The 27575-nt window shown below is 38.4% G+C and overlaps 1 protein-coding gene and 1 pseudogene across 1 annotated transcript; both read left to right on the forward strand.

Annotated features, from left to right (window-relative positions):
• The first annotated feature begins 3541 nt into the window (after positions 1 to 3541).
• On the forward strand, positions 3542 to 25046 carry LOC149770116 (uncharacterized). Its single transcript, XM_089949378.1, has 2 exons — positions 3542 to 3634; positions 20742 to 25046. The coding sequence occupies exon 2, from the start codon at positions 20747 to 20749 to the stop codon at positions 22874 to 22876; it is 2130 nt and encodes a 709-aa protein (XP_089805504.1). The 5' UTR covers positions 3542 to 3634; positions 20742 to 20746; the 3' UTR covers positions 22877 to 25046.
• On the forward strand, positions 23535 to 27564 carry LOC149770117 (uncharacterized; annotated as a pseudogene).
• Positions 27565 to 27575: the final 11 nt, after the last annotated feature.

Raw genomic sequence — 27575 nt, forward strand, 5'->3', positions numbered from 1 at the left:
GTATGATCTGGGGGTGTTTATGTATGATCTGGTGTAGTTTATGTAAGATCTGGTGTAGTTTATGTATGATCTGGGGGTGTTTATGTATGATCTGGGGTTGTTTATGTATGATCTGGGGGTGTTTATGTATGATCTGATGTAGTTTATGTATGATCTGGGGTAGTTTATGTATGATCTGGGGTAGTTTATGTATGATCTGGGGGTGTTTATGTATGATCTGGTGTAGTTTATGTATGATCTGGGGTTGTTTATGTATGATCTGGGGGTGTTTATGTATGATCTGGTGTAGTTATATATGATCTGGGGGTGTTTATGTATGATCTAGGGTAGTTTATGCATGATCTGGGGGTGTTTATGTATGATCTGGGGTAGTTTATGTATGATCTGGGGGTGTTTATGTATGATCTGGTGTAGTTTATGTATGATCTGGGGGTGTTTATGTATGATCTGGTGTAGTTTATGCATGATCTGGGGGGTATTTATATATGATCTGGGGTAGTTTATGTATGATCTTGGGGTGTTTATGCATGATCTTGGGTTGTTTATGTAGGGGGTGTTTATGTATGATCTGGGGCTGTTTATGTATGATCTGGGGTAGTTTATGCATGATCTGGGAGTGTTTATGTATGATCTAGGGGAGTTTACGCATCATCTGGGTGTGTTTATGTGTAATCCATAGCGCCAAGTTTCGACAGCTTAATATGAATGGGAATGTTTGTTCTGCACTAGATTGCAGAGTCCTTCGTATAGTTTTAGAGAGTTCGTTTATCTATCTTCTGTTAAACTATTCGCTATTTGACAATACGCCATTATTAAGAAATAGGTCGGATCATTATGTGTTTATATGTATATGGAGGATATGTATATAGTATTGAAAAATCTTCAAGTGAAGGTCCGTTGTATAATACTATAAACCATTCCTGTTGCACTCGTATTTTTAACAATAAAATACACTGATGCATCTTGTTTTCAACATTGGAATAGCTTAATATCATCGCGGACTAATCAACGGATCGTAAAGTTTTTATAAAAAAATATATTTCTTTATCAATATGTCTTCTTCATAGCAAAACGACGTAAGGTTTTGCTATCTTATCATTAGAAAGGGACTTTCGCTCGTCGCAAAGAATGGCAGAAGATTACTGACAAGAGAGTGTGTATAAACTATTTCATTTTTACCACTCATTTTGCATTTAATCCGTCATAGAATACGTACTCAAACTTTTGACTTCATCTAAGACATACACCTCTGTGTTTCTGTTCTTATTAAGATGGTTTTTTAGTATTCGCCACACTTAATTCTCGTAAAGCATGGGAAATGTGTACGAATGAAGTACGGTTAACGTATTTCAAAATTAACATCTTAGAATATTTGCCTTCTTTCTTGTCTGGGCTTTATGATGCCAATATTAGTTGGGCAATTATATTTTTTTATTATTGTCTTGTTCTTAGTACCTTCGTATTTCCATTACGGCTTAAACTTACCTAGATTTAATCTCATCTAATATTTGTTTGCACAAATTATAATTGACAGTTCACAATACTTAATTTCAAATTTCTCTATATATCCGAAAGTACACTTCACATTTAAATTCAACTAAGTTCTTCATTAAATATTTAAAGCATTAAATGTAATGGCTGTATTCCGTCTTTAGGCACGTCTTCTCTCTACTAAGAGCACGCAAAACCTCTGTTTAATGTTCTCTTGTAATGGTTATCTGACATCAATCTTTTAATGTCATTTTGATGTCAATTGGTTATGACATTGTAAGTTTGAAACTGTTTAAGGTAGAAACTCAAATTCTGCATCATAAAACATTGAAAGAATTAATATTTGCAACTTTTCTCAATAATTTTAAAATCACAGAACTTTTGTGGTCCTAAGGACTCAAAATAATTAACCGGTCCATTAAGATTTTGTTATTCAGATGGTAAACAGATCATTAGTACCAATGGTGCAAACTTTACACTTCAAGATAATAATAATAATGGCAGCTCTGCCGCGCGCCACACGTCAATTACAAATATTCGTGAATACCTTACAGTTTGTATGACTAATATCTCACTCTTTGTATGACTAATATCTCGCACTTTGCATGACTAATATCTCACAATTAGTATGACTAATATCTCACTTTGTATGACTAATATCGCACAATTTGTATGACTAATATCTCACTTTGTAGGACTAATATCTCACAATTTATATGACAAATATCTCACTTTGTATGACTAATTCCTCACAATTTGTATGACTAATATCTCACACTTTGTATGACTATTATCTCACAATTTGTATGACTAATATCTCACTTTGTATGACTAATTCCTCACACTTTGTATGACTAATATCTCACAAGTTGTATGACTAATATCTCTGTCTTTGAACACCAAGTGAAACATTAAGTAATAAAGCGCCATCCGGAAAATTAATTTTAATTCCTTTTTTTATTGCTTTGTCCCAGAGTAAAACAACTTTTATTTGGTTGGCATGGCAGCCAGCGTTAATATTGTAATACCTATATGGTAACTATTTTCATTTATTGTATATTCAAGACGGACAACAATATATCGGTTGACTAATCCTCATTTAATGTTTTCTGCACTAATGTACGCAATTATTGGAATTACCAAGGAATTGACTATATAGGTCTTTTTCGATTTGGAAAAGTGTGCACGCTATAGATTGCATGCGATTCTTATCGTATTTATGGTTGTTTTACTTGCTTACAAATTCAAATGTAGGACAATATATATTGATCCAATTATATTTCTTTGCTTCCTAAATATTCGACGTGTCGATTTAAAATATATAGTACAAAGCAACAAAGTGGCAGATTTAAATTCGTGTCCAACATTAGAACCGAAGAAATATATCCGAATATAGGACTTTAACTCGAAAGTAAATACTCAGTCACATTTTATTATATTCCATTTTGGTCTAGTGGTTAGAGCGTCCGCCTCGGATGCGGGAGGTCGCGGGTTAGAACCCAGGACGACTTATGTCAAAGACTTATAAAAATGGTACGAGCATCTGCCTCGCTAGGGGCTCAGCATTTAAAGATTAGTCTTTGGACTGGTTGTCCTGGTGTCAGGATAATGTGACTGGATGAGACATCGTATTACACGTCTGTGGCATAATGCCCCAGTGCTGTACATCACGATAAACTGCCACACCAGACATCGTAGCGATATGACTGAAAAAGTGTTAAAGCTATGTTAGAAATCCAAATAACACACACACACACACACACACATTACATTTTATCTAATTAAGGTATTAATGTTATAAACTACTTAAGCTTAATGCAGAATAATGTGTTGTTTTGAGGTATAGTAACCATTAAAGTATTCGTGACAGTGGGACATGAGCTACGCAACAAAACCCTTCTCCCTCAGAAGTTCATATCTATTGAATGATGACTACTTGTTCAAATACCTAACAAGTAACATTCAGCGAGGAGTAATCTCCCATGGTTTACCAAAGACCGTGTTTCTAATATTACTCGAAATGGAATGACCCGCTACTAAGGAAACAAGTAAACAAAACCAAAATTCTATACTAGTGATTTTGCTGACTTCAGAATCAGCGGAAGAAGCATGACGGATATATTTGATTAAACGATACACTTGGGTAAGTTTGTATGTGACATTTTATTTCGATTACCAGTCTCATATCTGATTTCAAGGACAGCTTATACCTTGTGCGGCCATTATTGGACACCATTTAAATGTGTCAGTGTAATGGAGAGGTGATGTGGCGTGAAATATGTGATACACTCTTTTACTTTGCCAGAACATTTTATTCACAAGTCAGCTTTTTTCATTAGCATGTATGTTTGATTTTATAAACAAGATGTGGTCTTAGGGATATGAATGTAATCCCTTTAGGGGTTTCAGCTTGAGTCCCTTTTTACTTTCATCTACGAAAACGTTACACCAAGCGCGATATTATAATTTGTTTGTTTACTTCGCTACCTTATTTTCCTATCTACGCGCGTGCATGCATCGCTAAATACATTGATCCATCTTCTATAATTAATCAAACAATGGACGTTTATAATACATAGTACAGACGCACGAAAAACACTCATTTCTATACATACAGACCACAGCATGTAGTCTCATTCATTACGTTCGGTACCAAATGCTACATAGTACAAACGCTCGAAAACACTCACATCCATACATACAGACATACAACATGTAGTCTCGTTCATTACGTTCAGTACCTAATGTTACGACAAGGGCGTACATGACTTCATGCAAATTAAATAGATAATATATGCTGATTTATGCATAATGTAATGATCGTCAGTTACGTGGGTGAACGAATGGATGCATAGTCTGACGCTTTTATATTTGTTTAAATTTCCAGAGATCGTTTAAGATAGTGCTTCTAAATCGAACAGGCCTGATAGATTTATAGATAGATAGATAGATAGATGGACGGACGGACGGACGGATGGATGGGGGGATTCAGAATTTCCGAGATTCTAAATTGTGGTACGAAAGAATGTGAATAAAATATAACGTATTGTTTTCTCGTTTGAAAGTTTAAACAAGTATGACGTAAAATTTTGAGAATAGAATTAACAAAGTATGTTTGACCTTGCCCTTTGTACCACTTGGTTTATTTAGGTAATATATGATTGCAGAAGTGTACATGAGTCGATCAGTCAGTATAAGTGCCATTGCTAGATTACCAATCGTACGTAAATAAACTTCTGGATTTGTACAACGGTAAGAATATGATTTATAATTTCTATGAAAAATAATCAGCTACTCGAATAGGGAATGGTGCTACCATACATGAAGCGCTAGTGCAAAATGAAACCAAAACAATATTATGATATAGGGAGGAGTCTGTGTGTATTGGTGAGAAATCTTGAGGGACTGGTTACTTTTGTTTTTAAAATAAAACTTGACGTTAAAATATATCTTCCTATTACGTTGATATCCTTTCGTCAACTTTTCAACTAAGTAATAATAACAAAAATGTGTTTTGAAACTAACAAGAGACGAAAACGTGCTAAATATTTCTGGAGTACGCAAGAAGAAACACCCTATCCCCAAATTACGCCACTTCACCTTAAAAGCGCCTCACTGTCTTTCCCAGATCTTGCCCCTATCTTCTTGTCCAGAAATAATTTTTGTTCGAAGAAATTAAAATTTTAACTATGTACAGTTTGTCAATACTTCAATATGGTGATGAAACTTATAAAATAAAAATATGTATACACAGGAGCGTCTGCATTAAAGGTACACACCTTTAGCTGACATGCAATTAGTTATAATCTTTGGATCTGTTGTTGAATGTAATGAACAAGTCTCGTTGTACTCTTTTCTACATTTTTTTCAGCTCGATTGCCCAGTAAAAGAATATGTAAATAGAGCTGTATTATCCAGTACTTTACATTAGGTACTATACTTAAACCGGCTATTGTGATTATAGAAGCTATAGACGACATTCCATAATTTTCTAATAAAATGTGTTAAGCTGCGGTTTGGGCTGGCATTGCATCGGGTGTCAACTTGCCGAGCAAGCAAACATACTGGTTTGTCTTTGATCCCATTGTGGGTGTACCGCCCTGATGAGAACCAGGATATCAAGTCCCTGCAAGGGGTTTAGTCACTCAGGCGAGGTGTCTCAAAGACTACATTGCGTGTTGGGTGGGGGAAGGGAGCTCAACGGAGCTTTCGTACAATCCCAAAATATGATCAGCTTGCCCTCTCCCTCCGTATTGCCTCCACAGGCCGATGGTATACGCTAAGCTAAGTGGCGAATTCCGCTGATGAGATCACACCTGCTACCATGTACCTGCCCATTGTTGGGTTTGCCAAACAGTTATGAAATCGAACAGATTGTGATTTTATCTTCCTGTTTGCAACTCAGATCCAAGTCTCGCCACAATAGTTTAATATCTGCATGTGTATCATTATTAAAATCAATAGCCATAATAAAGTAGCATCGCTCCGGTAGCCAAAATGGTAAAATGCATCTGGCTCAGATGCGGGATGTCGCCTGTTCGAGCCCCAGCCCAGTCATAAGAAAGACTTTAAAAAGTGGTACTAGCATCTGCTCCGAGAGTGAAGGGAGATACTTTAGCCTCAAGGGGACTTTAACATGGAAAAATGTAACATGGGTGGGTCTACAGCGGCTCAAGGGATTGGGACTGTCTAGCGTCTAGGGATTGGGACTGTCTAGCGTCTAGGGATTGTGACTGTCTAGGCTCAATATAAGCGATTTAGCCTCAATGAGACTTTAGTGCTAAAATAGGAGGTTGCACCCTAGCAACAAGGGAATTTTAACATGGGTGGGACTATAGAGCGACAAGTGAAAATGAAGCATAGCGACAATGATATGGACTGTATAGCGACATGGGAAAATGGAACATAGCGACAAGGGATTGGGCCTGTCTAGACTCAATGAGAATTGAACATAGGGATGTAAACATAGGGAATGTAGCGCGACAAGGGATTGGATCTGTCTAGGCTCAATATAAGCGATATAGCCTCACGTAGACTTCTCTGTTAAAATAGTGGCCCAGCACTATAGCCTCAAGATTTATAGCCTCACGTGGACTTTTATGATAGAACTGGATCCCGGCACTTTGTGGACAATGGGGTTTTAACATGGGCATATTTGGCCTGTATACGGACGAGGGAAAGTTGGGACCGTATAGGGTCAATAGGAATGGAACAGGTGGGGTGACGTCACGCTACTGGTCACTGATAACAATGTCCGCCAGGCTTTATATAAAGTTGTATGTCCCGTACCGCCAAGCGTTCCATAAAGTGTTATGTCCCGCTCAGCAAAGCATTCTATCAAGTCATATGTCCCGCCCCGCTAAGCGTTATAGCTTTTATATATAGTATTTGGGTCTGTATAGCGACAAGGGAAATGGAAAAGGTGGGGTCACGTCACGGTACTGGACATCGGCAACAATGTTGCAAGTGGTTGACCTCAATCGGGTAAAACGGGGGCAGCGGAAAAAATCTATAACGCCAGGCGTGGCGGGACATAGAACTTTATAGACATAGAATCACCTACCAAACAATCCATAGTGATGAGAGTGCTAATCTAAAATAAATTTATATACAAAACAGCATACTCATACTAACAAAATCCACGTAATTTACTATCAATACATTGCAGAGAAGGGGATTTTTTTTATCTACAGAACACATCATAATCTACAATAACCTCAGCAAAAGAGTTATAATGTGACTATATATCTCCGTTTGTTTGTAACACCACCTCCTACCGATTTCAATAACGAAAACGTTTAATGTGATAAAAAAAAGTGCACATAACTAAGTCAATTGAATCATTGATTTATAATTTCTAACCTGACTGTTTATTGAATGGCACTAATATTGGCACCCCCTGCACCTTTCATGTTTAACAGACCTTCCGTACCAACACGGCGCCATATTGCGTAGTTTATTCCCACCAGACAACATATTGACGTAGTTCATCCTATATGGTAACTGCCGGATAATTCCGTAAATTACCATAACGTTGAGAGTTTGGAATTATATGCCTTAGCAGACAAGAACATATAAATTAAAGCGCTTGTTACAGCCATGTGAAAGGCACATTTGTTGTTGTCGTTCTTTTCCATTGCTTGATTCGACATTGTACATATCGGAAGAAGACAACATATGTATGTACAAATGTAGTCGTGGTCACACCCCTTTCCTGAAAATGGACTTGTCTAGGAACTGGAAATGGATCTCGAGTATATCCGTCTATTATACTTAGCATTTATGTTAAGTATGAAACATGCAGATGATGATGGTGTTAGGGGCACTCTACTCACAGTCAGGTTAGAAATGATAAATCAGTGAATGAATTTACTATGTTCCTTGCAGTTTTTATCACATTAATGGTTTCCATTATTGAAATCGGCAGGGGGCTACAGGCAAATGAGTTGGTATACTCAGACTCTAGTAGTGTCCCAGAATAAGGCTAGAAATAACTTGGTTTCGCCATAGAACGATTTAATCATTTTCGTCGTACATGCGTAAATCATTACCTAGGGTGATTAATTATTTTTGCATGGTAAGCACGGGTATTTTACACTAATATTCACTCTATTGTGGATTTAAGGCAAGTTCCGTTTCTAACTGACACACTGATCTTGGATGTTGTCAACGAGTGAACGTTCTTCATTTGTGTTCTCCAGCCATAGGAGTAACTGTTAAATTTGTATTTCATTTGATCTGTGAAGCGTATTCAGTTTTTAATGTCGTATCGTGAAATGATGCATTTATTACTGCGCAGATTTGAAACGTTATGAACTTTTGAATTACAAGTTGCTATTAGAGTTTAATTTAGCAGCAAATATCTATAGTTATTAATTTTGAACCTATTATAGCTGTTTATGGCTGTCTGTAGCTGTCTAGGGCTGTCCGAAGCAGTTTCGCGCTGTCGAGGGCTGTCTGTAGCTGGCTGTACGTATGTCTGTGCGCATGGTGGATTCATGAAGAGAGGGTGTAGCTAATACAAGTGGTCCAATCTAATCTAAAATAACTGTGTGCTGTCGATGCGCATGTGTGTGCGGGTATCTCATGCTATCTGTCTGGCAGTCTGTGTGTCGATATGGAAGATGATGTAACCATCAAGGCCATACGAAAATGAAACCGCTAGTTTGTAAACTTGTGTGCATGGTGGATCCATGAAGGGTGTGTACGGCCAATACAACTGAGGGCCAACCCAAGAATTCGGGAGAGCTGTGTGGTTTCTCAGTGGACACATTTTGCAAGTTTTACAAATATTTATAAATCACTGGGGCTCCGATTGGCCGAGTGGCCTAAAGCACTCTCCGTTACGGATCATTGCCATCTCATCTCTGTCTGCGTGGGTTCGAGTCTCGGATTCAGCCAATGTGGGTATGTGAGAAAGCTTGCCAGTAGCTTCTCGTGGGTCGGTGGTTCTTTCTAGGGTTTCCTCCACCATTAATACTGGCCGCCATGTATAGCCTATCGTGTACTGAAAAATGGCGTTAAACCCTACAACAACAACAACATATAAATCATGCGTCTGTACAAATGACTGAGTCGTGTTTGTTTCAATTGGCTGTTTAAATTGAGTACAATTGAGCTGAGTCATTTTGAATACATAAGATTATTTGAATGTTTATTTTTGATTACATGAGATTATGTGAATCTCAATTACATTCCAGGAGATTATTTGAATCTGACTTTCATTTGAATCATTGCTTGTTTTCCCACTCTTGTGAGTGTTTGGATAGAATATTTGAATGAGACGTATGTTTGGAGCGTGAAAGAATAACTGTATATATTTTATTTCTTTATTTATTTATTTATTTATTTATTTATGTTATATAAATTATCATCATTCATCACAGTGTTGTGTTGTCATTCGATCTAAGCATCCATTGAGGTCTATCCTGTTACAAGTGGGCATAGTCATACTACTGCACCTTCACACTAAACAAACACATTTCTTCTTTTTGTTAAGAGTAAAAACAAATACCTAAAACACAAACAAACATACGAACGCACACTTCACATACACACATACACACAAACGAATGCGTGCATACCAACACACACACACACACAACCGAACGCGTGCATACAAATTCATACACACATACAACCACTTAAGGGAAAATCGTTTTGTTAAGGGAAGAAAACCCACATACACACATACAATCACAAATAAAAAAACGTACGCAAACGCACGCAAACACATACAGGCACTCAAAACACCTTTTTTTTCTTAAGGGATAAGTTTTTTGCTCAGGGAAGAAACAAAAACACAAACACGTACAAGCGTTCCCTAATGCACATACACACATACGAAACGCACAAACGAACGCGTGCATACAAAAACGCATGCATACAAACACACACACACACACACACACATACATAATTTTTTGTTGAGGTATAAGCTTTTTGTTCAGGGAAAGAAACAAACACATAAACACACACGAACTCGTGCATGCAAAAAGCCTACAAACACACACGTACACATATAAACACTTTTTGTTATGAGATAAGGTTTTTGTTAAGGGAAGAAAGCAAACATACACACAACAAACAAACGTACGAGCACGCACAAAAACACATGCAAACACACATACAAACACACATACAAACGTACGAGAACGAACACTAAAACATATTAAAAAAAACACAGATAAACACACTCACACAAACACCTTTATGTTAAAGATACGTTTTTAGCTAAGGGAAGAAAACAGACACACATATACACTTACAAACTCACACGCATACAGACACATATTATCTTACAAAGCCAGAGAAATGAAGTGTTTATAGTCATGCTTCTTTTTTGTAACTAACAAACATTAAGACAGATAAATAGTTTGGTAGTTTGATTAGTATCTCTTTTCTAGATGGTTGGGCTGAAAAGGGCTGTTTTGTTATGGCAATCTTTTTATTGTCTAAGGTCGTGTCCTCGTCTGGCTGCTGGCTTTCCACGGAAGTAAGGACTAGCCTATCTGTCTCCTGCTGTTGTTGCCGCTGTTGCTGTTTCTGAAGTCTGTACTTCTCCGTCCATTCATCTTGCCCCTTCTTTGATTTCGTCTTTAAACAGTTCTTCTACCAGGTCTTGGGCCACTTTCTACATCCTGACATTTTCGGTCTCATCAGGCTTTGCCTGACACGATGTCAATTCACGTGGGCTTCGCTCAGCTTGGCTAGTCTTGAACACATCTTCATAGATGGACGAGTCAGTAATGGATGGTCAGACTGTAGACCGCCCCGTTTTATATGTCTCAAGCGCCTACGCGATAGCAAACATACCTACGCTTTTTTGCAGACCCAAAGTGCCCGAGGTTTTATAGATTTTGTTTAAGTCGACGACGGGGACGTATACATGACGGGCCCTCCGTCTTGGCACCAGTGGTGAAACAGATCGGTACGAAATCGCAAATAATTGGGTGGCTGTGTGGGTGGATTTTAAATCCACGAGTAAATATGCGTATGGGGTTTGAGTAGCATCGACGTACGCATGAGTCAGCCAAGGCGTTCATAACTGTGTGGCTAAGACTTGAGCTTGCGATTAATCTATAGGGCTTTTGAGCAAGAACGCGTATTGAGCAATGGGCTTTACTTTGTTGAAACAAATGTTTGGTAATGTAAATGAAACTTGCATTATGCTGATGTATCTGCGCGTAAACTACAGTTTAAATTCTTCTTTGTCTTTTCCTAAGATGCCATCGAAGATGACCATATGTGTTTGTCTGGGGTCAGACACGATCCCGTCGTCTTCGCCAGGAATGCCTTCCACAAACACGACTGAAATCTCCTTGACTTTCTCGCAGGAGAATATACACCGATTGCCACTCTTTGTAACACCACAAGATACATTGAGGTGGACGATCGATCAATTGATTTTTATGTTCGATCAAACGCTTGTCGAATTCAGTTTTGCCTTAACCGCTGTTTCCAGCAATTAAAATGTTAAAATGATGGCGAAGATAGAAGGCCTCCGGACTGGCACGATCTAAATTTTCGTCGATGACTTTGAAAGTATATCGATAAAATACACATCAAAACGATCAAAGTGGAATATGAACAAGTCACTATACAACATGTTTGGTAACAAAAGTGTGGTGTCCGAAGGACAGTTTTAATGTTGTTGGAGTCTCTACACCACTTGACACAGTAACACACGAGCCCTCCCGGAATGCTCCTTCGGGGATATCCATGTCGATAAGTCTGATAGTCACAACAAACTATCGGTCTTGGACGTTTTCATTTTTTAAATGCAGACCAATATCGATGTGTCCGTAAGGTAAATTGAAGTGGTTGGGAAGCCGCACTCGCTTGTTGTACACGATTTGATAGTTTTGTCCAAAGCCCGACTGACAATTTGGCGTGTGGCTAAAAACGTACAATCTTGTGAGGCTCGTACGTGGTCACTTTAAAATATTGATCCTCTCCAGGCTTCTTTCAACAATCCAACGTTCACCATTTGACTGGTGCGATCATTGAGAGTGAATCCTTTCATTTAATTCTCCATGTGCACTTCTACGTGGGGTCCCTGTATTCGTAGCCGTAACGTCTGGGACAGCCATTAGCAAAACGTAGAATCTTGTCGTTGATGGGTTCGTCCGTCCAGGCTCCTAAACGATCTCCTTCGATGTCAGGGTGACGTAGACCAAGGCAATCAATGGAGATGCAACTGTCCGTGTCAAAATTCAGCACACTATCTCCTAACTGGTGTAAAGATTCGTAGAGTTTTAATCGAGCAATGGCTGTCACGTAGACTGCAATGATGGCAGTTCCAAATTCATCAGCCTCTACAAACTCCAGTTCTTCTTCATAATTGACCAGGATCAAATCCTCACGATGGAGTTCACGTGTTTCATGCATTTATTTTTGTCGTAAATCATCAGGAATTAGAGGAAAGGCTCTGTCAAATACTCCGTCTTGGGTAAACACAGACATTGTGCCATTTTGTCCCATAAACAATTTAACATTACTATGGCAAATGATCGCCTTCCTTCGTTTTTTTCCCACGTGGTCTAAAGTGATGCCTTCCTGCTCTAAGTATTTCTCATTGAATTTATTTTGGTCTACGGGAGTGTGGCACCAGGAAGGATAGTCACTAGATTCTTGTTTCATTTCTAAAAAAAAGGCATCCACGTAGTCTGCGAAAAACCTTTCTGAGCCTTGTGGTATTTTTCTGTCTTGGGAACGTGGTAAATTTTGTACACTTCTAACAATTGGTTTCCCAGGTCCTGAGCTTTAAACAAGTCCACGCTGACAAAGTTCATGTCAAGGCGCGTTCTTCGTGTGTGTGCTGACAAGATTGGTCTTGGTTGATGTTTCGGAGCAAGCAAGGCACAAGCGAAATATCAGTTTTCCCTGGCAATGTTGAGGTAAAATGGGAGGCAAGACTTTACATTTAATCAATCCTTCGTATTGTCGAATGTTCTTCAGGTCGATGTATTTCGTCAGCAATTGCGTGTGCCCTGCGAGATTGTGACACTGTTTGCACACGTAAGAATACAGCGAACACACGTCCACGTATTTGATTTCTTCTCCTTCCACCTAGTTAGCTTGGTACAGCAAACAGTTGGCATTCGTCCGTCCTCCGTACAAGCTATCCCGCGTGTTCAGAGGGTCCACCAGCGTGTAACTTTCCACGATGCGTTTAAACTCGGGACCGGTTTTGAAACTGTGATCGTACTCGTGTTCCCACATTTCCACCACTTGGTATCCTTGCTGTTCTAACTTCAAGCGTAATTTACAAGTGGCATCGGACACGTTATCCATGATACATTGTAATACCTGCTTGATGAAATAAGCAGACGTTAAACTCGCACACGATCTGAATGTTTTCTAAGTCCCAACTATTCACCGAATACGTTCTGATGGTCTTTTTACCTCCTCCGTTTCGAGCGTGTTGGATCCATTTGTCTTGCTTGTCGCACAAGTAATGTAGCCAGAGTATGGTTTTGACCGACTATTGACGTTTGAGAAAGTCGTTTGTTTGGGAGCAAATGACATATAGGGTCTACTCGGGCATGAATCGTTGACGGTACACTAAGGAACACGCTTTGACAATGGTGCATGCTTTTTTCAAAGGATCGATCCCTCCGTGCTCCATAAATAATTCTCGATATCTTCCACAGCATCGCCGTAAAATGTCCACGTTGGAACGACAATACTATAACGTGGCTTCCTGAAAGTCGAAGGGGTCCGAGACGTGAGTGTGGTCTCAGGCGTAGAAAACTTCTCGTTGTTCGGTGATCATATTGTCAGGGTCGTAGTACTGAGGTAGAAATGTTGATCGTCTTCGATATTGAAAATGTGCGCGTAAATAGACTTTGGACATTTTTATCATTCCAAACGTTTTATGCATTCGGCTCAAAGGCATGGCCAAGTAACTCATCGAATCTTTAACTTGCCCTTGTCCCACTTGCATGGAAATGATTTTGACACCGTTCAAAGTCACTTTAGGACTTTCGGTGATTTGTTCGGTATAGTATCTCAGAAGATATCACTAGAAATTGTGAGACATCACCGTGGCATAGCGATGACAATCTCCATAACGTTCGATATCCTCTTTGATCCACTGGGCGACATCGGCAAACGTGTTCGGTTCCCGAAAGATTTTTTCACGTCCTCCAGGAATCTTGCTGCAATGACGGCAGTGACTAAACATAGGCTCTTGGATGCACTTCTCGCACGCTCGGTGAGCTACGCAGAAATTAGGAATGTGAATGCAGTCGCTTGCATTCAGATCCCCTTTCTTCTGGTCATCTTCTTCCTCTTCCTGTTTGGGTTCTTCCTCCTCATTTTTGGCTTGGTATTTTTAATGAAGCATTCGTGTTCCAAGTGCACGATTTGCTGACAAATGTGAGCGTTTCTTTTCTAGACAATGGTGTACCTTGGCTTTATTGCTGCGTATCACTTGTTCACGAGTAGGACACAGACTAAGAAGCTGACAAGCACTTTTCTGCTGTGAACCTTGCGTAAATTGCGCTGCCAAGCTAGGCAATGCACTCGTTTGATTGTTATTTTTTTGTTTTTTTTTTGTTTGGTGTTTTGTCCTTCGCCAGACAGGGTTGAGATGCCAAACATCCCTCACATTTCGATCCGCAATCCTTGTGTTGCTCTCGATTGTTATAGCCATAGACATATTTCTCGCAATAATAACGGTATCCCAGGAATCAAGTGATACTGGTAATGGCATCGAAATGTTCATCTGATGATAGATGCAATGTATTTCAATCTTTGAAATATTTGCCTCGAAACAACAGAGGTCCACTAACTTCTTGAGGGTATACTTTCAACGTGTAGCGTGGAGTCAAGACGCCTTGTAGTTTCTGTTTTTCATGAATGCCACATGATGTGTCGTTGGATAGGCGAGCCTGCTTCTGCTTTTCTTTGGTGTTGGACTAGGTCGGATTGTCGAATACTTTTCCAGGCTATTTTCCATTCTGCCGTTTCGCTTTTGTCGACATACGTTCGTCCCACCACTATGGGCCGGGCTAAACACATCTGATCTTGAGGGTTGTTTATTTCGAACGAGGCTCTTTTTTGTACTGCGAAGGTTGTCTACTAATAACACCTTTTTGCGTCCGGTCCCTTTGGGATGAGAGACGTGAGTCATGAACAGTGTCGCTTTTCCATCGGTGATGTGAAACTGGTCATTGGATTACTGTACGTATTGAATCTTGTCGATGACTTTAGAAGGTGTCAATTCTGAGGGCCTGTTAAGCTCGATTCAAACGGTGGACTTCAGACTGTCGTGATAAACGGAAAGTGTAAAGCGATCGTCTTCGTTTGGCTCGACATTGCTGTTTCACTGTGGTTAACACAGAATCTCACAAATCGTTGACGAACCCCTTTGCTTTCTCCAGCGATACATCAGCCTTGAAATCTGTAAATTTCACCGTGTAAGTGTAGGCCGTGGTTCTAAATTTTCTAGAGGAGCGTTTGTCAGTCTATCAAATGTGGTAGCAGTTTTAAGGGGTTACTAATGATGACATTTGGTTTGACGAATACTCTCTGAGGCTGGATTCTGGTTCACTCATGTCATCTTCAAAATTGCTGGCATGGATTTGCCAAATCTTCAGGCGATATGTCATGTCTCTGCCGCTTACTGTCTTCATCTTCGTTCTCAGTGAAATTGTGCGCTCGTGTCATCTTGATTGCAAACTTGCAAATGACTAAATTTTAGACGCAACAAAGTCCCTATATATAAGATTTGTCTTTCGAGGCTTTAAATATTTGGGTTTTTCCATAGTAATTTCCACAAATTGTAGCTATAAATACATACTAGGGTTTTTAAACAGGATCGTCACAAAAGCTGAGACTATACATATTTACTAGTTTTATCCATTTTAGTCTGAACCAATGCTACCAAATGTTCCGGGATTCGTTTAGTCTCCGTTAAATTCTGGGACAAAAATCTCGGAACCTCTCGAACAGATCTCTTCATCTTACTTACTTCCCTCACCTTGGCGATAATATACAAACAAAAAAAAACAGGAACATAGAAAAGGGACATGATAGAGACACCATTAGGGACATTGTAGAGACATTAAAGCTGCGCAAAATTATTAATCCGCATAGCTATATCGTACATAATCTATGTATGTCTGTATGTCTGTATGTATGTATGTATGTATGTATGTGCTTTTGTATGCACGCGATCGTTTGTGTGTATATGTGTATGTGATTTTGTATGCACACATTCGTTTGTGTTTGTGTGTATGTGTGTATATGTGCGCACGTACGTTTGTATGTGTTTGTTTCTTCCGCTAACAAAAAAACTTATCCCTTGACAAAAAAGTGTGCGTATGTGTGCACGCGTACATTTGTATATGTTTTTGTGTTTGTTTATTTCCTTTAACAAAAAGCTTATCCCTAAACGACAAAAAATAGTGTGTGTGTGTGTGTGTGTGCATGTGTTTGTTTTCGTCCCTTAGCAAAAAAAACGTATCCCTTAACCAAAAGTGTTTGTATATGTGTTTGTATGTGTTTGCGTTCGCGTACGTTTATATGTGTGCATGTGTGTTAGTTTCCTTCCCTTAGTAAAAAACTATCCCTTAACAAAAATAGTGTGTGTGTGTGTGTTGTTTGTATGTGTTTCTATGCATTCATGTACGTTTTTATTTGTGTGTATGTGTTTTCTTCCTTCAGCAAAACACGTATCACTTAACAAAAAAGTGTTTTTATGTGTGTGTGTTTGTGTGTATTTATATGTGTTTGTGTGCTTTCGCGTACGTTTGTATCTTTGAATGTGTGCTTGTTTTCTTCTCTTAGAAAAAATGTATCCCTTAACAAAAGAAGTGTTTGTATGTGTGTGTATGTTTTTATGTGCTTGTGTGCGTGCTCGTACGTTGGTATTTGTGTGTGTATGTGTATTTGTCTTCTTCTTTTAACACAAAACTTATTCCTTAACAAAAAAATGTGTGTATATGTATGTTTTTGTATGCACGCGTTCTTTATGTATGTATGTATGTATGTATGTATGTATGTATGTATGTTTTTGTATGCACGCGTTCTTTTGCATGTATGTATGTATGTATGTACGCTTTTTGTATGTACCGGTTCGTTTGTGTGTATGTGTGTATGTGTGGGCACGTACGTTTGTATGTGTTTGTTTCCTTAACAAAAAACCTATCCTTTAACAAAAAAGTGTGTGTATTTGTGTTTGTATGTTCGTATGTATTTTTGTATGCACGTGTTCATTCGCATGTGTGTGTATGGGCGAGCGCGTATGTTTGTATGTGTTTGTTTGTTTTCTTAACAACAACAAAAAATTGTCCATGCTTAACGTGTTTGATTTGTGTGAATGTGGAGTATTGTGACTACTCTTTTGGTCAGGTTGTTGTAATGCTTTGTAGATTAAAAAAATCGCCTTCACAATATGTTGATATTAAATAACGTGAATTTTGTTAGTATGAGTGTGGTGGTGTTGTGTACACAGATTTATTTTAGATTAGCACTCTCATCACTATGGAGTGTTTGGGATATGATTCTATGTCTATAAAGTTCTATATCCCGTCTAACGAGGCTCAATTCAAGCCAGCCTCTTGCAATATTCTTGCCAATATCCAGTACCTTGGCATTACCCAACCTGTTCTATTTCCCTTGTCGCTATGAAGACCCAATATACTATATATAAAAGCTATAACGCCGGGGGGGGGGGGGGGCGGGAGCATAGACCCTGATAGAATGCTTGGCAGAGCGGGACATATCACTTTATAGAACGCCTGGCGGAGCGGGACATATAAGTTTATATAACGCCTGGCGGAGCGAGACATATAAGTTTATATAACGCCTGGCGGAGCGGGAGCGGGACATACAGTTTTATATAACTTCTGGTGGACATTATTGCCAATGTCCATGACGTCACCCCACCTTTTCCATTCCTATTGTCCCTAGACATACCCAATATTTTGTGTTGTTGTCCCTATACAGGCCCAATATTCCCATGTTAAAACTCCATTGTCCCGAAAGTTCCCGTCCTGTATTTCCCATGTTAGAGTCACATTGTTCCCAAAATGCCGGGACCTTATTTTAGCATAGAAGTCTACGTGAGGCTATAAATCTTGAGGTTATAGTGCTGGGCCACGTTTTGTAACATAGAAGTCTACGTGAGGCTATATCGCCTATATTGAGCCTAGACAGACCCAATCCATCTATATTCCATATGTTTACATTCCTTATGTTCAATTCCCGTTGAGTCTAGACAGGACCAATCCCATGTCGCCATCTTCCATTTTCCCTTGTCGCTTTACTGGCCCAATCCTTGTCGCTATCTTCCATTTTCCCTTGTCGCTCAATAGTCCCATTCATGTTAAAATTCCCCATGTCAAACTCCCCTAGTCGCCATCGTACACCCCTCCTATTTTAACACTTCAGTCGCATTGAGGCTAATCGCTTATATTGAGCCTCGGTAGTCCCAATCCCTTGGCGCTACAAAGTCCCAATCCCTAGACGCTAGACAGTTCCAGTCCCACTCATGTTAAATTTCCACATTTTAAATTCCCCTTGAAGCTAAAGTACAAACAACCAAATTTAACAGTAAAGTCCCATTGAGGCTAAACCGTTTATATTGAGCCTAGACAGTCCCAATCCCTTCAGCCGCTATAGTCCCATCCATGTTAAATTACCCCATGTTAAATTCCCCTTGAGGCTAAAGTACAAACACCCAAATTTAACACTAAGTCCCATCGAGGCTGAAGTAACCCCCTTCACTACTTGTCTCGTTTGGAGCTCGGCATTATGAGGTTGTTGTTACGACTGGTCCATCTGGTGTCCGGATAATATGAATGGGTAGGACATGATGCTACATCTGTGCGGCATCAGGGCTAAACATCCTTACAAACTGCTACACTACAAACATCGTAGCGATATTAACTGATAAAACTACGTTAAAAATCCAAATCTCTCTCTCTCTCTCTCACACACACACACACACACACACGCACGCACGCACACACACACACACACACATATTATAGCTGCTGTGAGTACTATGTACAATATTATTATGGCTATGCATGTGTTAGGTGATCACATTTTAGATTTCACTTTTGTAATGTTGACAGTATATCCACATCAAAGACGGCACTGATGTTTATTGTTCTAAACAATGCTATTTGTATTGTGTCATTATTCTTTCTCCCATAAGTTAGTGTATACATTCTTGTTTCCTCTATGCCACTCTAACGTTTATGGTCAATAAATCTGTATTTAGATATTCAATAGTTTCAGAGCCAAATTAGACTAAGATAAGGATTCTCATTAATTAATGTAGTCAGCAAATAAACTATTTTAAATTCTATCATGTAATTTTCTTAAGCTAATGTTCATATGTGTACCTTTTTTGCACAAAATCTGCGTACCTATTCTTCATGTCTCCGTCTGAAAAATCACCATGACCACAACATTTGAAAACCATTTCTACAGAAACCACGGAGATTAACATGTCGCCATGGATATGATTTTACTATGTAAGAGTTATTCAAAAAGTAACAAAGTAAAAAAGTTATTTCACACATACGAAATTCTTCTCATCTTACATAAGCGTTAGTTCTGCATATTTGAAACACATTTTACATGTGAAATATTCTTAATATAATTACGGACAAGTTATTCTCACAATATGACAGTTATGCTATGTGAATAAAGAATCTCAATATATAAAATAGTATTGTACACATATAAATTAAATATTTGGCCATACAGAAGAAAATCAAATAGTAAAGACGTAAGGAAATAATTTCATACATGGAAAGAAATATATTATGTGAAATTAAGAATTTATTCTACAGATGTAATATATCATGCTACTTCAAACATGTTTACAATTGTGATTGAGTGTAATTAAACACTTGTCACGTTCTTAGAAGTTATTATATAGGCATAACTATGGCATGGTTGCTTATGGAAATTATTAACCAACGGGTCTCAGTGATCCGGGCCTCTGGTCAAGTTATGCGGTTTTCAACTAAAATTACCATTTTTCTCATTAGACTTGCCATTACCGTGGCCTCTGACCTCTAGGCCACAGAATGTAACGGATTATATCATGATCCGTATTGAAAGACATCCTCAAGGAACTTACTCTCAACAAACTTTATTCTGCAAAACAGGTTTTTCTTTGAGATGCACTGAAAGTGACCATGTACCTTCAGGCATCAGTAGTTACAGGCTTCCTTAACTCACGTGCAAGCCTATCCCGCATTGGTCAATGTACAATGCACGTGGTCTACATATAAAGTTACTATGCAAAATCGATTTTCTTCTTTCATTTTGGTGACCTTGGCCTTTCATCTCTTCGCCCCCAAATCAATTAAGCTCTGTCTTACCTGATCTAATCCACTAGTTTTGAATTTTGTTTGATCCAGAACTTAATCTTTTTTAACTTTTCATTTTCTGCTGAAACTAATGTTAGCTCACCTGGTATAATAATAATAATAATAATAATAATAATAATAATAATAATGATAATAATAATAGTAATCAGATGCAAGTCCTACTTACTTTATGTTGAAATATGTTACAGATCGTTTAGACAACGAATAAACTGGGCAAATAATAATTGTCTTTAAATACGGCTTATTGATATAAATATTAGTTGCAATGACCATGGTAATGCGGTTGATGATGATATTAATGATGACGATGATTGAAAGTTAGATAAATGCCCAGTTATTAAATAACTATATAAGTATTTTCTTTGAATACTTCTCATTAAACTTCAGGTAACATGTACCAACAAGGCACAGAATACGCACGAGCTCTGTCTAAGCGGGTGTCCAGCACTCTTGATGTCATAGGCTACTCACAGGAAGACCGAAACAGGAGGCTCAGGTGTGTCACTGGGTGGGAGTTTTTCTGCAACATAGGAAAGCGCTTTAAACCAGGTAAATTACTAAAGAAATACATGTTTGGAAGTAGAGGAGAGGGATCCACGGGACCAGGACTAAAATCAGATCAAGACATTCTGGGTGAGAGCGAGAGAATAAAGGTAGTCACAGACCGAGCTGACTGTCAGCCTGACAAGATAAATTGCCTCATGGTGTATGATGAATTCACTCACCCCGGGTACGTTAAATTACAGATGGTGGATACACTACCTAACGATACTCCTGATCATCCGTACTTCAATGTAGACTCGTATGGTAGAACTTTGATATCCAACAAAATATTTCTTTCGATAAGTCCTGACGAGTTGTCAGGCCCAGCAATACATACTGAAAATAAATTTAAAGAGCTATCGTGTGATTATGTAACTGTTCTTAGGTGCGAACGATGGCCTGATGAGGCACGTGAATGGTTCCAACGCCATCGACCACATGGGTGGCCAAAGTCACAATATATGCAAAATGCGTGTAAAGATGGTTGTTTTGCTGCTGCTGTTGGACACCCACAGAGTCTTGAGAAAGATTATGAATGGAGACTATCTTTCTCTTTCACTGAAAGAGAACTTATACGGTCCTTTGAGGATACAGAGATGAAAGTATATATATTGTTAAAAATGATCAAGGAAACATACATTAAACCCGTCCTTGGTGATGCCTTTGCAAGTTACAGTTGCAAAGTTTGCATGTTGTGGATGAAAGAAAAAACACCGCCAGAATTGTGGCGCACTGAAAACCTTCTATATTGTCTTACTCTGTGTATCAGACAGTTGTGCGAGTGGGTCAATAATGGATATTGTCCGGATTATTTTATCATCACAAACAACATCTATGACAGAAAAATATATGGACCAGCAAAGATCGCATTAAGTAAGATACTGGAAGATCTTGTATCCGAGGATTGTCGAATGGTGTTTGGATTAACATGTTGCAACCTGGGACAACTTCTACAGCAGGATTCTAGCAATTTGGACATTGTCCGCAACTCAAAATTCGTCATCAGAAATGTCACTTTAGAGACATTAGTAGACTACCAGATATATATTGAAGAGGCTGCCAAATGCAGAATCGACATGCTTCGCGACATTCCTCAGGATGTCAAGATCCTGACACTCTGTATAAGACAAATATTGCATGCTATGAGAGACGCACCACCTACGCTGCGTATAGATGCACGTCATCTCTTAATGACTCTATTGTCACGAGTGGGGTTTTATATTGTTTCTGTATGCAAGGAAAATATACATTCTCTATCCCGGAAAGAGGTAGATTATTGCATGGCGCTGGCTAGAGAGTGCCTGTCTCTTGGGATTAACAGTGATGCTACCTCAGTGAGATTAAAACTGCATGGACTTGGAACAATGTTTGGGAATTATATTTTGACAGAGACTGGCCTGCAATATATCAGTGATCATAAGATGAAATATATTTGCTCATGTAAAACAACTAAATCGTATACACTGAAGTGCAATATGGCTCTCAACTTAAACAAATTTAAGACAGAAAAAGACAGTACGAAGGATCTGCTGCAGAACCAGACGTCTTTCAGTGTCATCTATCTTCCGTCCGAGATCTCCATTACCCCGCCACCCTTGAGGATGGAGATGTACAAGTCAATTGGCGCACCCCCATCACTGAGAGATGAAGAGAAACACTTCTGGTATGACTGGGCCGTTGTTGATTCCCTTATGTGTCTGCATTTCTTTCAGTACATGAATTTCCTCATGTTAGGAAACGAGAGACTTAAAATGGCTTCCATGGAGAAAATGCTGCAGGTAATCAGGACAGAGCCGTATATTCCCAACAGAGAAACGGAACTAAATCTTCTTGGTTACTGCTTCCTGAGAGAGTCCCAAGTAAAAAATGCTTTTATTTGCTTCAAGAAATCACTGACAATTTGTCCGCATCACAACGCTGCCAAGTTTCACCTGGGAGGTTTGTTTCACAAGGTCCGTATAGCTCGATTAAGACGTTAATGGCATTGCAAAAAGTTGACCGACGTTCAGTTTAAAACCTGCTGAAATATTATATAAAATATAACACGCATATTTGTGATTAAAACAGTGAACTAATTTTAGCAACACTTATCATTTGACCTATTGATGATAATTAACGGATAAGTCATATTTGTCGGTTATAGAAAGATGTTATTCATATGACGGGCCCAGGAAGATTTCTACAGTAAAGACATATCTCACTTATTGCTTTTGTCCAGAAAAGGAACTTGACTAATTGTTGAATAAGACTTTAGAGTTAGGCTTTATTACTATTCTACAGTGGAAATTCTGTTAAAAGGATGTCCAAATGTATTATTTTGTGACGAAATTGAATACAGTAATAATGGAAATGTATTATTTTTGTTCGTGGGTAGGGAACGATATGCAGATGAAACCCGTCAAGTTATTCAGAATGTAGACAAATATGAATTATAACATGTATAAATAATTTTTGAAAAGACGCTATACCCGTGTTTATGAATGTCATGAAAATTTTTCGAGCGGTTTTATTTCAGTATATAAATGAAGATTTATTATAATAAGAAAAGAGCAAGTAGCATTATGGAAACTGTATATTTTGATATATATTGGAGTAATGTTATTGTAATCTTGAAAAATGTTGCAAATCTTCATTAGAATGGCACAAAACAGGTGAAAATACAGAATCGTTTATTGAGCGCCTTTTTCACACAGAATGAACAAATGTTGCAAATTACACGGCAAATAAGTCTTGCCAAAAGCAAAGGGCGATAAGGGATCATTTTGGTCAAGGAAATCATTCAAATGGCACAAACACTAACATACAACAGTGCTAAACTGTTGTGGAACCAGTTTATGGAATCTGCCGATTCTGTATTCAAGGACACAAAGCCACAAGAAGAGATTACACAAATGAATCGATAACAAAAATAACAACAAAAAACTTTACAGGATCTGCATGTTTGCTGTAGAAATACGATACAATAAAATGATAAATGAAACGAGCAAAGATGAATGATGTTAAACATTTTAATCTACGTCCTAATGCACTTGGCGCTCAACATTAAGAGGTTAGTGTTAGGGTTGGTCAGACTGGTGTCAGAATAATTTGACTAGGTGGGACATGATGCTGCACGTCTGTGGCATGATGCCCCAGTGATAGACATTACTATAAACTGCCACACTGCAGACATCTTAGCGATATGACTGAAATTTTTAAAAAAGTTATGTTAAAAATCCAAATCACACACAGAAACAGACGCACACACATTCGTAGTTCTTTCTGATAATCAGGCGTACATGGATCCAAAACTTCATCCACACTGCGCAATTATACTGTAATGTAGACCACATTGCCAACAGACATCACATCATAATGAAGAATTTACTGCAGTCAAAAGTGAAATGAATTTGATATTCCCACGCAAACAGTAATTTAAATCCTAAGTCCTTTTGAGAATTTCAATTAATGTAATCCATATGTCATAGAACAGCTGCATCAAGACAGTTCTTCCACTCACCAATGCATGGTACAGAATTTACCGAGCAATAAAAACCAGTTCATTACAACAAGAAAAGCAGAATTGTTTTGGATGGGCAGAAAAGCGAAATCCCTTATTTCAAGACCAGCTGGAAACGTTGTTTCAAGGCATATTCACAATAAGACTCTAAATATCAATTTTAAAATGACCAAAACTAGATTTATTTTGGAAGCGAACGACTGAGCACGCGATATGCCGCCAAGTTCAAAGGTCGCTGGGTGATGCTCTTCGAACGCACATACTGTTACTGTACATTAATGAGCTTAAGTTTTGCATTTACTTTGGATTCCAAAATAAATTCAATTACTTAATTTTGTCGAGTGTTCGCATTATTCTCCAGCCTTAGGCAGAAAAGCAAAATGAGCATATAGTATACAGTTTACTATATTTGTAAGGTGAAAATACTAACTCGACTTGTTTTCTTCTGAATAAATACTTCACACCTATCGTCCTGCACTGTATTTCAGGAAAACTAATTCATATTTTCCCATACAAATGCGGTAACGTATAAAATGCAACGAGGCAGAAGTTTCATATTATTTTATGTACAATACAACAAATGTTTTTTGTCTCCTAGAAATATTAGTCTTTGCTATATGTGCAAATCTTTTTTATTAAATGTGTCTATGTCAAAATAGAGTACGTGTTTTCTCTTAGCTTGCGCTCATTACGCCTGGTTGAAAGTTCCTTTTGCGACTCAAAGAACTCGTGTCATCTGTATTGTGTCTTTCAAATGGAACAAACATTTGAACGAGAAAACAAAATTGTATAGTTACCAGATCAGATTTAAATGTGACGTTTTACATATTCATTTAAATAAGTAGATATCTGGATGAGCGTATATGTTGTGTCATCGCTAACGTCAGAGCAAGAAAACAAATCACTTTTTCCACGAAATGTTTCCTTTTTTCATACATGATTGATGAAGACACTGTCCGTGAAGAGCTGATATAAGATATGACTGTACTAATAACTAAGCAAACGAAGGGATAATATACGTATACATCACACAAAAGTTTCCATAAATTAAAAGGGACAGCTCCTGTAGCCGAAGTGGTAAGAGCGTCCGCCTCGAATGACGTGTGACTGATTTTTTATTTTAAAGCTACGTTAAAAATCCAAATCATACATACACACACGCACACATACACACACACACACTCATACACGCACACGCAAAACATAAAATGACTTAAATATACTGATCCATGACAAGGATCGCGTAACATGTAGAGACTAGTTGAGGAAACCAAATGTAAGTTGCAATGCCTTAGCATGAATCTGTATTCGAATACAACGGGAACCTAAATAACTAAGTCCCTGCCAAAACAATTTTTTGGGGTTCTTTTGATCAAAGTTAAGTTGGAGCTTTTCTTTAGATAAACCCAGTGCATATCAGTTGGAGTGATATTCCTTATATGAAACCGCTTTTAATTTCCCATCCTTTTATAGGTATTCAAACTTCTCGTATTAATAGCTCTGAAGGGGCATGCATGTATATACGCAATGTACGTTTATTGGACTAAAATTTGACCCAGACATTGCCATATCTTTATCATAATTTGGTCAAGCGCACTACCCATTTCTGAACAAACTCGCTCCCGTATAACAAGATAACCGGGTTGGTTTTCGGATTTATAATAGAACACTTTTGATGGCGATACAAATACGATGTTTAGTGATGATTCATGTGAACGAAGAAAGAATTATGCGTGTATAAGATCCAAATATTGAACAAATTAACACAATCCGCAATAACTTAATAATGCAACATAAATGTGAATACAAATAACTGACCCTACACAGTGAATGGACAAAGGTTAATGATTCACAGTAATTTCACAGGACGAAAAGAATGATGCGCTTTACTCAAATAGTTAAACATGATGTACTTTACTCATATAGTAAAATGAATTCACTCAAATAGTAACAAATGAGGTCCTTTACTCCAATAGTAAAATGATGAAAACAATGTGACAGATATCATACAAAATATCGTTAGTCCCAAAACATTTGGTATAACAAAAAACCCAAAATTAGCCCACGGCTAAAAGATTACATGTATGGAGTTACAAAAAACACTCCGTCACCAGAATACTTGGTTACCAGTCACACTGGTCAATCAATCAGTCAGCATTAAAGGTAGTCACCGACCACCATTCAATTCCTTGGTCAATCAAGCAATCAGCGCCCACCAATCGGTCAGCAACGCCCGATCAACTGCTACTCGACCAGCAACACACTGTTCACTCGGCTGCACCGCCGCCGTCCAACCAGCTCCTTCGCCAGCTCCAACGTCAGCTACACAGCCGCTCTGGCCAGCACCACAGCCGTCATGGTCAACTTTCACGGTCAGCTCTGCAACTGATACCCCGTCAACCCTGACCACCATGGTCAGCTCCGATCAGCTGAAAATAAATCTGACACCGTGTACTAAGATAATAACGTTATATACGGTAGGCTATACAAATATTATCGGCACAACATTACAAAGCAATAAACAGGTTCAGAAGTGAACCAACCCGTGTCCGATAAGAATCATATGGTACTAAACGTTTCTTAAAAATGCAACTTTATATTGCTAATATGAATCTTTTGTTAAGTCACATACGATAATATAAAATCTTTGCATTATGCTACGCAAGCCGTAGCTATATAGAACATATAAAACAATAAAAGTGATAGTACAATAATTACAACTTATACACAAGAAACTGAGAAAACAAACTCACATACCTCTACAGCTGAAGATGTTAAAGTTCTTAAGCAGATGTGGACACCTCTTAGCCCCATCCCAGCACATATAGCTGGTTAGTGCTTAGACGTTACACCCTGGGTTTCCGAAAATGTTATGTAGTGCGGTGTTTCCTTGTCCACCCATTTTGTTTTGGATGTGTTGGTGTTGAAATTAAATAAAAATAAATACATAAAATAATTGTAATTCCGTCAGTGTTACTCTCTGTTTTCTCGCCAAATTGCAGGGTTTTACGTTATCCCAATAAAGCTTAGGTAGTTATACTCTCTTCCCTGTGCCTGGGCCGGCAATGGGCCTGATTTCTAACCACCCTCGCTTAGAACTTAGGATGGTACTAACTTTCCTTAGAACTATCTAGTCCAAGTGAGAGGTTAATTTCCTTGTTTTTGTGATTGCTCATGTT

The sequence above is a fragment of the Sinohyriopsis cumingii genome, unplaced genomic scaffold (assembly GCF_028554795.1).
Source record: "Sinohyriopsis cumingii isolate HCF-2022 unplaced genomic scaffold, ASM2855479v2 utg002698l, whole genome shotgun sequence".
NCBI classification, from domain to species: Eukaryota; Metazoa; Mollusca; class Bivalvia; order Unionida; family Unionidae; genus Sinohyriopsis; species Sinohyriopsis cumingii.